Raw genomic sequence first — 13391 nt, 5'->3', positions numbered from 1 at the left:
CTCTTCCATTATTCTATAACCAAAATTTTGCTAAGAACAGCCGTATTAGTCTGAAGTTTAGGTAAAACTATTGAACAAGGTATAAAATCCTTTAATTTATTAGGAATATATCTGATCCCAATGGTTAAATTTAGAGTGTTATAGCAATCTCGCATTTTTCATGAGATTTTTTAAATCAGCCTCTGAACCTAGAATTCGGGATTTGCCGGTTTTGTCCATTTATACATATATACAAAGGGAAGGTTCTAGGGATCCTAAGAACTTCTTGAGTAAGATTTCGGTTGGTCGTAGCCTTCATGATCTTTCTCAAATAAACAGTTTAAATTTTAGGCACTGAAGCTGAAGACGAGGATGTCGTCAAAGAAAAAGAATATATTATAGAAAACTCCACAAGTGAGGCTAAATGGAATCAATTAACTAAAGCAAACACACTGATAGTTAGGTAAGTAAACTTTTACCTATTAAATTTCTGTGTGCCAATGTGCCTTTCCCTTTTTATTCAATAGACCACTTGTCCTAGTGTATACATATATTTTCTAGTTTTAATCATTGAAAATAACTTTTAATCCACAGTTTTTAATTTTCTTACCATTCTTGCTATTGTTGGTTTAAAAAAAAGTTTTGGTTAAGAGTTTAACCAAAACTCTAAAAAAGGGAATTTTGATGCCAATAGTTACATCAAAAGAATCGCAGACTGTTTTAAAATGTTGAAATACATTACTGTTTTAAAATGTAGAGTTAAGAGAAAGAGTCAAACTTTAGCTTAAAAAGCGGGGCGTTGAGGAGGAAAAGCCCCTTTCATAGACGGAGTAATTTCTGTTTGTTTTAAGTTTTAATGTCGCTCCTTACTTTCATTTAAAGAAACTTTTTTTTTTAATCACATACAAATCCAAAACACATCTTTCACAAAATGCTGCCGTACCAAGAAAAACTTTACAATTTAACTGTTTCTTATTTTCTTTGTTATGTCTAAGCTTTAACCATAATTTGAATTCCTTGTTACAGGGAGAGAACAGGGTCGAAACCCCTCTAAGTGTTAGTCATAAACTCAATCCTTTGACCCAAGGTGCGTGTCCCACTTACCTAGGCAACTCTCTGTATTTGCGCCAGTAATTCATGATGACCATTGATAAAGGTGATTTCAGGATCACTTAATTTGGAGTATCTCATATACACATTTAAGAAAGCTCAATTTAGCTATGCAGGATAGTATTCAAACTTAAATACCATTTCAGAAGAAATTTAATATTTTTAGCTGTAATATTGCGTGGTATTTCAAGATTGTAGCAATTTTTTAAGTCGTTTTGGATAATGTAAATGGAAATCAACTTTAAAAGTCTACATTGTTAAAATTTTTTACTTGTACACTTAAGAGAGACTTTTTTTTTGCCATCTAACATTCAAGTATAATTCAAACCCTCATATCCCTTTGATAATTAATTTGGAAAGGATGATTTTTCGAGGAAAAATAAAAGGTATACTAAAACTTGGAGGAGCAGAAATAATGTAGGCCACACTCTAGCGTTGTTATTTGTATGGTACCATCAGAGATAACAACAATATGGTATGTTTATGTTTGATACATGTTTGATAAAGTAATGAATTTAATAATAAAGATGCTAGAGTTTTATGAAAATATATTATAGAACACTCTAAGAAATAGGCAAGTTCATCTGCTTGTGCAGTGTTTTAATCAAGTAGGGCTCATTAATATTTTTACCTAGTTTAACACTGTGGTAAGTATGTAGCAACCAAAAACTTCTGAGTACGCTATTGATAATAACAAATAAATACACACCTTATACACCAAATAACGCTATTTTGAGTGGTTGCTATATACCTTTTCTTTGTGAGTAACTTATACCTTATGAGATAAGTATTTATTTATCCAATGGGATAAGTACTTAAACTATATTTATTTACTAAATAGCCAACATCCCATTCAGAATACCCATATAGACACTTGTGCCTGCGGTAAACCACGGTAATATCGGGGCTTTGCTTAATTTAATTTTACCGAGTTCCAGGATCTAGTAATATAAGGTCTTTTGTAGCAGTAGAATAAAAGTGTTTATTGACTGAATGTATCTCCAGTGTTTCTCTCTAGGAATTTGACCAAAATATATTCTGGTGGATTCTTGGCTGTCGATAATCTTAGTTTTGGAGTACGACGGGGGGAATGTTTCGGCCTTTTAGGCATTAATGGTGCTGGAAAAACATCTACGTTTAAGATGCTAACTGGAGATGAAGAAGTAACTGGGGGTGATGCTTTTCTGGAAAATTTCTGCGTTCGTTCTTCTATAAAACAGGTAGAGTCATTAATATGCAGTCTCTTATATCCACTCTAGTCAGAGTTTCTACAATTTTACCTAAGAAAATGAATTAAGAGATCCAGCATAACTGGGTCATCGCCTGAATTTTAAAGGAGAAATCGCTTTATATACAATATATTAGTCAAACTACTGCTACTACTACTGCTGTTAACAACTCACTGCAGTACTTGGTACTTGGTACTGCATCGATTTTTTTCTATAAAACAAGTAGAAATATTGATTTCCAGTCGCTTAGATCAACTCTTGTCAGAGTCTCTGCACTTTTACTTAAAAAAACGATTTAAGAGATCCAACATAGCTGGGTAATCGCTTGAATTACAAAGGAGGATTCAATTTACGTACGATAAAATTAAAGGAAAAAAACAAGTATTTTTAAATGAAAGCATGGAGCGACATTAAAACTTAAAACGAGCATAAATTGTTCTGTATATGAAAGGGGACGTCCCCTCCTCAATGCATCACTATATACGCAAAAGTTTGACTCTTTATCACAACTCCATTTTTTAAAGACAAAAACTTAGCGTAAAGAGCGAGGCGTTGAGGAGGGGACAGTTCTTTTCATATACGGAATAATTGTTGTTCGTTTATGTCTTAATGTCGGTCATCTACTTTCAGTTAAAAACAAACTTGCCTTTTATTTAATTTCTGAACGTTTTTCAGCTAATGCAGGTTCGACTTTGGCTCTCCATACATGGAAAATGAAAATAAAATTTGCACATTAATTTTGGCAGATTTATTCCGTATATGAAGAGTTGCCCCACCTAAATACCTCGCTCTTTGCGCTAAGGTTTTTAGCACATTTAAAAAAATCGTCATTTTCTAATTAAATGGCCCTCGTATTTCAGTTTTAGTAAACGGTCAAACTTTAGAGCAACGCGTAAGGTATTGAGGGGGGGGGCAATCCTTCATATATGGAATAGGATCTGTTTTTTTCAAATAATCCTGGTAAATCTGGCTTACCCTCTATGAAATATACCCTTCCCCCTCAATGAAAACTCTTCCGTGGAATTTGCATCCAATGTAAAGTGCACCCCACCCTCGTCAAATTCCCCAGCACAGTTTTACCCACGCTGAGAATCCTCCTCCCTGTAAAATTGCTTGTGGACGATTATGCCTGAAAAACTCTCCTTAGAATTATTTCATTTGAATAAGATTTCAATCTTCAATTGGTTTCTTGATAACTCCAGAAATGCCCCCTTCCCGTCGAAATTATTTCCCAGAAAACAAAACACATGGAAAAAAGCCCCTGGATAATTCTCTAAGAAAATCTCCAAATGAAAAATTTGGCATAGAGAATGAAAGACAAATAAAATGAATTTCGTATAATAATTCTGTCAACATTGCAACAATGCAACATTTCTTCTGGAAAAGTTACCCCCAGAAATTTCCCTCCCCAAGAAAGATTCTCCCGACAGATATCCACCCTACCACACCCCCCTCCAAAAAAATGTCTGTATACTTCCCAACAGTAAATACTATAGTAAACAATTGGCGACTTTCAAAGCTTACAGGCCTCTCCCTAAGGACTTTAGGGGATCATTTTACACCTAAAGGCATAATTATTTGGTCTTTCAATTATATTGAACAAAACGGCTATCTCAAAATTTTGATCAGATAATTTTGGGGAAAATGGGTGTGGGAGGGGGCCCAGTTGCCCTCCAATCTTTTTGGTCACTTAAACAACACACTAGAGCTTTTAATTTCCGTTTGAATGAGTCCTCTCCAATTAATCTAAGACCACTGGGTCGATACAATCAATTCTTGAAAAAAAAGACAAATTAACACATCGTGATCTTCTGGCACAAAAAGCGAAATTTCACATTTTTGCAGATAAGAGCTTGAAACATCTATAGAAAGGTTCTTTGCTACGCCGAATCTGATGGCGTGATTTTCATTAAGATTCTATGAATTTTAAGGTGTGATTCCCAATTCTATTGGGAAATAAGGCTGTTCGGGTAAGTCTAAACTTAATGAAACTTACATATTTGAAATCTGCATAAATATCCAATTCTTTTGATATATCTATTGGTAAGAAAATCCCGTGGTTTTAGAGTTTCGATTACTATTGAACCGGGTCCCTCCTTACTTAGGAGGTTTAACTGTTTGATATGAATCCTACTACGATTACTAATACTGCTGCTAATAACTCACTGGAGTACCAAGCCACCTGTGTCTAACGTAGCTGCTCAGTCTACTCCTTCATCCCAATTTCTTCCAAGCTTCACTCTTTACCCCCTCCCAAAAAGTTGTACTTTCGTTTAAATCCTCCGTTAAATCTCTTTATTTGAACGACCTACTTTTTGTTCGGCCTTAGATAAATGGTCAAAGAACAGTCTTTGGGAGTCTTTTATCCTTCACCCGTGATACGCATCCTAATCATCTAAACCTTTCTTTCATTATAGTCCTCGGAAATAGGGTACAAAATGCGGAATTTTGTGACGCATGCCCGTCAGCCAAGTACCATATAGCGATTGCGATTTTTCTCCGTCGGTCGGTCTGTCGTTCCTGGGTTTGCTAGTTCGGGCACCTCCAGATAAGCTAGGACGATGAAAGTTGGCAGGCGTATCAGGGACCAGACCAGATTAAATTAGAAACAGTCGCTTCCCTGAATTAACCATCTTGGGGGAGCGAGTGAACGAGATAGTTGAGAAGAATTTTTGCGATAAAACGAATGATTGTTGTTCTTAGGTGTGGCTCGTTGGTCAGTGGTATGATTCTCGCTTAGGGTGCGAAACGTCTTGGGCTTAAATCCCGGACGACCCCAATTTTTACATGAAGAAGTCGTGATCGGTATAGCAATTGGAAGTTGGCAGGCATACTAGGGACCGGACCAGATTAAATTGGAAATAGTTGCTTTCCCGACTCAACCATCGAGGGGGGGAGGGACGGTTAATTTGGAAAAAATTGGAAAAAAGAGGTATTTTTAACTTTCGAAAGGGTGATCGGATCTTATTGAAATTGGATATATAGAAGGACCGTGTGTCTCAGAGCTCTTATTTTTAATTCTGACTGGATCCGATGACAATGGGGGGGGGGGAGTTGGAGTGGGAAACTGGAAATCTTGGAAAACGCATAGAGTGGAGAGATCAGGAAGAAATTTGGTGGGAAGAATAAGCAAAAGTCCTAGATATGTGATTGAAATAATTAGACCGAATCCGCTCTTTTTGGGGGAGTTGGGGAGATTTCCAGTGCTTTGGTGAGTTTGGTGCTTCTGGACGTGCTAGGACGATGAAAATTGGCAGGCATGTCAGGGACCTCTACAAATTGAATTGATAACAGTTTTTTTCCTGATTATACCATCTGGGGGGGGGGTTGTAGGGAGGGAAAGTCATGAAAATTGAGGAATGTTTATATTAAGAATGGGTGATCGGATCTTAATGAAACTTAATATATAGACAGATCTCATGTCTCAGATGCAATTCAGATTGGATCCAGCAACATTGGGAGTGGAGGGGGAAACATAAATTTTGGAAACTGGAAACCTTGGAAAACGCTTAGAGTGGAGAGATTGGGATATAACTTGATCGAAAGAATAAGCACAAGTTCTAGATACGTGATTGACATTATTGGACCGGATCCGATCTTTCGGCACCAGTGCCATATGAGTTCTTGGTTCTTGTTTTTTTGCGAGATAAAAGATCACAGATGTGGGTTCTTTTCCAGCGGTGATCATGTCAAACCAGTGATCCTAGAAGATTGTGAGAGGGCTCATTTGATGGAAACATACAAGCTTCAAACAAATAAGTTTCATTAAGTCTAGTCTTACCCATCAAAGACTACGAGTCTGAGAAAATTTGCCTGATTTTCAAAAAAAAAGGATGAAACACACCCTAAAAGCTATAGAATCTTAACGAAATCAGGCCATCAGATCCAGCGTATCAGAAGACCATAATGTAGAGGTTTGGAGCTCCTATCCGTAAAATGTGGAATTTTGTGTTTTTTTCCCAGAAGAAAAATACTTGATGCGCTTTTTTTCCTGGGGTGATCGTATCGACCCAATGGTCCTAGAATAATGGGAGAAGGCTCATTCGAGCTGAAATTAAAAGTTCTAGTGCCCTTTTTAAGTGACTAAAATGATTGGAGGGCAACTAGTTCCCTTCTTACGCCACTTTTTCCCAAAGTTATCCAATCAAAATTTTGTGACAGCTGTCTGATTCAACATCAGTCAAAGGTTTGGTAAATATTCCTTTGGGTGTAGCATGATCTTGTATTCACTGGAGAAAGAGCTATAAGTTACGCAATCTGCCTATTGTTTACGTGTATTATTTATTGTTGGGAAAAAAGAAATTTATTTCCATATTTCCCCCACATTTATTGCCAGAAGAAAGATACCGGATGTGTGTTTTTTTCCTGGGGTGATCGTATCGGCCCAGTGGTCCTAGAATATTGGGACAGGGTTCATTCGAACTGACGTTTAAAGTTCGAGTGCCCTTTTTAATTGACCAAAAGATTGGAGGGCAAGTAGCTCCCTTCCCACGTCACTTTTTTCCCAAAGTCATTCAATCAAAATTTTGTGACAGTCGTCTGATTTAATATCGTTCAAAGGTTTGGTAAATATGCCTTTGGAGATAACATGATCCCCCTATGTTCACTGGAGAAAGTTCTATAAATTACGCAATCTGCCCATTGTTTACGTATAGTATTTGTTGTTGGGAAATACGGAAATTCATTTTTAGGCTGTCTTGGGCAAAACAGAAAGCAGGTCACCCGTGGGTGGGGTTTTAAGGTCGTCCATGTCGTAAAGAAAGATTTGAAAGAAATGGAAAAACCCTGGGAGGGTGTAAAGAGGTAGGCTTTAAATAGATTGGGACGGAGGGGGAGGGAGCGTAGCTATGTTGGCCTCAGGTGCCTGGGGCTGCGGTAAGTTTTTATTAGCAGTAGTAGTAGTTTTTTTAGGAGGCATATTTTGCAAGTGGATTTTCCACAGGGAGGGTTATCCCTTGGGACGAAAAACTGTAAATTTTACCCTTGGGAGATATTTTCATCGCTCCTTACTTTTAAGAACAATTGTTGAAATGCTAGGGCCGTTGTATTGGAATAAGTAGTTTTTTTCAAAACACTAAACAACTTTAACGTAACGAGCAAAGAGATCAGTAGGGCGTAGCGAACAGAATATTTTCTGTTCTTTTTAAGTTTTAATATTGCTCCTTACTTTCAGTTGAAACCTCCACTTCCGTAATTCTAAGTATAATTAGAGACAGTCTGATAATTATTCTGGGTGTCCACTATTTTAGATGCAAGAAAAATACGGGTGAGATTAAAATTAGAAAATAAACCCAATAGAAAAATGCTTTCAAATCCTAAAGAAATTAATTCTAAATTCTAATTTATTCTGTGTATTGGATATGAAATGAAGTCAGAATTTATATTTTGTATTAATAATATAAAATTGCTTAAGACTCTTTTCAGATCCATATTTTTGTTTTCCCTAAGCATTAACTTAGAAAAAAAACTTTCTCAAACGAAAGTAAATAGCAACATTTCTGGTTATGAGGGTTATGGTTATGGTCTGGTTATTTCTGGTTATGCCTTGACGGAGGAAATCTTGATTAGCATCCCTTTTTCCCCAAAAAATATTTGCGCCGAATTCTAGCAAAATTATTTCCAGTTCATTAATTAATCAACAGTTTTAAAAATTAGTTTTTTAATTTATTTAATTGCTATTAATTATTATGATATAATTGTGGTAATTACCATTATTTAATTGTGTTTTTTAAGTTGTTATATCATTTAATTAATAATCTATTAATTATTTTCAATTATTACTGTGCCCTCTACTTTATTTTAGCAGAAATAAAATTCAAAAATTATAAAGTGATTATAACCTTTAGATTCTTAATTTCGAGGACGAAGTGGTAAGTAAAAATAAAACAAAATTATTTAATTGGATTTCTTGTTTTTTTTTTAAGAAGAGACTCTTTATTTGGTATTTATTTTTGGTTTAACCCCTATGTAACGGGCTATGGAGCCTTGTAGGGGTAGAAAGTTATTGTTGTCCCTTTATTTTGATGTTAATAAACTGAACTGAACTGAACTGAAATTTTGTTCCCCTAAAATCTCTACATCTCGGGTGATGGCCCCCTATGCCTCCCCTAAAACTAACTTTGGACATGGTGTCCTTTGAGTATACACTAGATTCTTTGCTGATGAAAACTAAAATCCCTTCCTATCTTTTGTCTACTTTATTGAAGGGGATCCTCCTAAATTTTGATTGCTTTCTAGCTCGGTTAGCAGATTATCTTAAATTTGCTTCATCTATATCTGTGTCTTCGGCAAAGGTAGAAATAGGGACACCGAAGCGTGGAAGGAAAGAGGACAACGTAATGCAAGATGCTAAGTAAAGTCTAAAATTTTTGGTTTGGAATTGGGTTGAGTGCAACCGTTCTCCCTTGAGTATTATATTTTCGATGTTTAAATCAATTAAACGTGAGCTCCAAAAAGCTCTCTATCGCTGGAAAAATAGACGAGCTCAAACGGTAACTTGAAGGAAGATGAGAAATGACCTCTAGTAACTTTGAAGGAGAGTTTCAAAATTAACATCAAATTCGTATCCGCATTCTAGCTCGATGTCAAATTTCTGCTTGATTGTGTACTTTGAAAATGTTGTTTACGTAGTTGGAATGGTATTTTTCCTGTAACCTCTTCTGTTTTTCTATATACTACTCTATGGGCATTCATATTTTGTACAGAGTGTTGAAAAGAATTGCTATTATTTTTTAATGGTGCTTTCAGGAATTAATGAATAGCTTATAATTCCCGAATTATTCAGGAAAAGGGGTGCAATTTTTTTTGCGGGAGGTAGCCCAAACAACAACATAACTAGCTATCAAATGAATGATTGAATAGCTACTTAGCATCTATAATACAAGTTAAAGTTATTTAGTCATATGCTATACAATGGTTTTGATTTGTTTTGTCAACTTGTTCAGGAGCTGATTGTTTTAAAGACAATCAATGAGATGCTAGACTCCCTAAAGTTTCAGCATAATAATACATGACAAAACTATGAACTAACTTTCAGCTTGTTTCCAATAGGTCCAACGAAGGCTAGGATATTGCCCTCAGTTTGACGCCCTTATCGAAGAAATGACGGGACGAGAAACGTTAAGGATATTTGCCAGACTTAGAGGGGTGCCAGAGTCATATATTGATAAAATGATTGAAGACCTGAGCAAAAGACTTTTGGTAGCTGAACATATTGACAAACAGATTAAAGAAATGAGGTAAATTCACTTGTTTGTTCGATAGAAATCAAGGGATGCAAAATTGCCCCTAAAGTGAGCCATTCTGCTCACTTTCGGTTATTTGCATTACTTGTTGGGCCAACTAACTTGCAGATTATCTTTATTTGAATTACTTTGATTTTGTATGGTGAAAATTTAGGGGTGCTTTTGAGATGGTTTCTGTTGGAGGGGAGCTCAATTACTAAAACGACGCCTCAGAGATTTCGTGGCTTTCACATGTTTTCAAAGTAAAACTTCACAGATTCCCCTCCGGGGAATAAACCTTGGAACTATGGGACTTGGGTTACTGGGAACTATGGTTGTAAACCTACTGGCTTTGATTTTGCTATTACAGAAAGTAATTCTTCTTCGGATAATGTCGTATGTGACATTCCTTTAACTAAACAAATTGAAACAAGTGAATTTTACAATATGAATCAAAATAGTATTATTGACTTTACAAGGAGATATGATTAAAATGAAGTTACATTATATTGTAGAAAATGTGACCCTGACTTTGCATGTCAATATGAGTATGAGTTAAATCCTGATGAGCTGCCACCAGTTGTAATTACCGATGGTTACCTATACGTGGAAGAAGAAATCTAGAGAATAAAGGCTCTTTTGTGTATACAAAGTTTATTAATAAGAAAACTCACAAAAATGTTTAAAACATTTCACTCTTAGGGCACTGAAATGTATATTGTATATCTAGGAAAGGGTATTTTCACCCAGAAAGTCTTTCAATTGAGGATTTTCCACATAAATCTTGCGAAATTCACTGTAAGTATGTCAGCAACATCGAAAAAAAATATAATAATGCATAAACACGACAGCTTCTGGTTGATGAATCTTCTATTCGCATCATATTTTGAATAATAGATTTTTCACTTTCTTCAAGAAAGTTTTGATATGAGGCGTGTAGAATGTATACAGTATGCCAAGAGGATTGAAAAATTCAATATTCTTCGCTGTTTGAAAGATGCATAGCCCATGTCCGGTCCTTACATTTGATGGACTTCTATTAATAATGATAAGGGTATTGTCAAACCTTTGAATATGGTTGAGGATATCCGTGGGCATAGAATAGGATTTATTTTTGAACATGTAGGGATCCAAATTAAATACATTGATTAGTTGATGTGTATTCATGGTGCCAAGTTAAATAGGACACTGCCATCAGGTGTAATTTACCCAATAGGTTTCAAATTGATATAGCGAGATTTATTGTATATTCTATTTGTATATAGGTACACTCTTAAACGTACAGTGCCCGTTCGGAGAACACTCACATCTTGAGTAGCAGACAAATCCAATATATGATACCATGGTTTTTGGCAACCATTTCATCGTTTATACCTTTTTCAAATAGTTGAGAATCTTGATTGCATTGTCAATTCATATAGGGTCCTGTAGGATTTATCAAAGGATACATTGCAGAGTGGAATTCTATTTACTTTAACATGCTAGATATGAAAGTCCAAACATTTCAAATTGGCGCGGAGAATTTGTCCATGATCCAATTGCACTAGCACTTTTTACAAAAGTCAAAGGAAGTATTGAACGGAATTCGTTATTTATAAATGACAAATCGGCGTATGTACGTGAACCTGTAGCTAGATGTGGGTGATTCGTGATTGTATGCGGAAGAAGGAGTCTGATATTATTCCAAAAAACTTGTGGCTGATAGAGAAAGTAAGAAAAGAAAGCGTGCCGAGGAATCACAAGAACAGCAAGAAAACAGGCTTGCGGCTAAAAAACGCAAAACCGCGCAGTTAGATGAAAATCCACCTGGACAGCGAGAGTCAAAACATATCAAAACTGAAAATGATAGCGATGATGATTGGGTTTGGGATTTTGACTTGGATAAGGTCATCAATGCCTACCAGATTTTAGTTAAAAAAGAAAAGGCTCGGTGATATGTATTTCATAGTGACGCTGAAAAATAAAGAAGAAAAAGAAAACTGAAAAAAGAAAAAAGGTAAAAAACTAAAAAAAAACTAAAAAGAAAAAACACTCAAAGAGAAATTACAGGCCAGGACACAAATGACGACCAGGACAGAGGGAATATAAATGACGACCGGGACACTCAAAGAGAAATTACAGACTGGGATACCGGGACACAAATGACGACCGGGACAAAGGGAATATAAATGACGACCAGGACACAGGTATTTAAGAATATCGTTCAAAGACAAATTTTTAATTGTAAGAAGATCGTTGAAAGAGAAATTTCTAATTGTAAAATGACTGAAGAACCTACAATGGCAACACCCGAGGAAGCTGCTCAAAACGAATGTATTCAAGCCGAAGTAGCTGAGTTAGTAAAGCGTTATGTTTCAGGTTCTAGGTCCGAGAAGCTCCAGGTTTGAACCTTGGCTTTAGCATTAACACAAAAGAAGAAAAAAAACTAAAAAAAGTAAAAACTACAAAAAAACTAAAAAGAAAATACTAAAAAAACTAAAAAAGCTAAAAAAACAAAAAAGAAGAAAAAAAGGTAAAAAACTAAAAACTAAAAAAGAAAAAAACTAAAAAAACTAAAAAAAAAGTAAAAACTACAAAAAAACTAAAAAGAAAAAAAAACTAAAAACTAATAAAAAAACTAAAAAAACTAAAAACTGAAAAAGAAAAGGAAACTAAAAAAAGGAAAAAAACTGAAAAATAAAGGAGAAAAAGAAAACTAAAAGTCGGGACACAGGGAAAATAAATGACGACCGGGACACTCAAAGAGAAATTACAGACTGGGACACTGGGACACAAATAACGACCGGAAGATATAAATGACGACCGGGACACTCAAAGATAAATTACAGACCGGGACACCGGGACACAAATGACAACCGGGACACAGGGAATATAAATGACGAACGGGGCGCTCAAAGAGAAATTACAGACTGGGACACTGGGACACAAATAACGACCGGAAGATATAAATGACGACCGGGACACTCAAAGATAAATTACATACCTGGACACCGGGACACAAATGACGACTGGGACACAGGGAATATAAATGACGAACGGGACGCTCAAAGAGAAATTACAGAATGGGACACTGGGACACAAATGACGACCGGGATAATGGGAATATAAAAGACGACCGGGACACAGGGAATGTTCGATTAGCAATCACCATCAACAAAGCTCAAGGGTGATCATTAGAATAATGAGGTATAGATCTGAATACGGATTGTTTTTCCCATGGACAATTTTATGTTGCATGTTCAAGAGTCGGTAAACCTAACAATCTATTTATATGCACAGACAATGGGACATCGAAGAATGTTGTATATTCGCAAGTTTTACGTAGTTAAAAACATATATATATATATATATATATATATCTATAACGAAAAGAGAAATCTTTTCTCTTTTATCTATATTCACAGGTGGGACACAAGGAAACACAACTACAATGGCGCGTAACTAATAATGCGCGTAACGACTTACGCGCGCGGGGGGCTTGGGGGGGGGGCGTGAAGCGCCCCCCAATATAAATGACGTATAACCATATAAATGACGACCGGGACACTCAAAGAGAAAGCGACCGGGACACAAGGAATGTTCGATTAGCAATCACCATTAACAAAGCAGACACAGGGAATATAAATGACGACCGCGACACTCAAAGAGAAATTACAGACTGGGACACCGGGACACAAATGACGACCGGGACACAGGGAAACAACTACAACTTTGACGCCGGGGGGCACAGGAGGATATATAAATGACGACGGGGACACAGGGAATGTTCGATTAGCATTCATCATCAACAAAGCTCAAGGGCAATCATTAGAATAATGAGGTATAGATCTGAATACAGATTGATTTTCCC

General features: G+C 36.1%; 1 protein-coding gene across 4 annotated transcripts in view; it reads left to right on the top strand.

Moving 5' to 3' along the window:
* LOC136033112 (phospholipid-transporting ATPase ABCA3-like) overlaps nucleotides 1-13391 on the top strand; it is a 177832-nt gene that overhangs the window by 143404 nt on the left and 21037 nt on the right. For all 4 annotated transcript variants that reach the window (XM_065713741.1, XM_065713739.1, XM_065713740.1 and 1 more), the window contains 3 exons: nucleotides 331-442; nucleotides 2108-2309; nucleotides 9369-9556. In XM_065713741.1, coding sequence (XP_065569813.1) covers nucleotides 331-442; nucleotides 2108-2309; nucleotides 9369-9556 — 502 coding nt within the window. The remainder of the gene's footprint in view (nucleotides 1-330; nucleotides 443-2107; nucleotides 2310-9368; nucleotides 9557-13391) is intronic.

This window comes from Artemia franciscana, chromosome 11 (genome assembly GCF_032884065.1).
Source record: "Artemia franciscana chromosome 11, ASM3288406v1, whole genome shotgun sequence".
Lineage (NCBI taxonomy): Eukaryota > Metazoa > Arthropoda > Branchiopoda > Anostraca > Artemiidae > Artemia > Artemia franciscana.
Note: the sequence above shows the minus strand (reverse complement) of the source record. Positions and strands in the feature narration are given on the sequence as shown.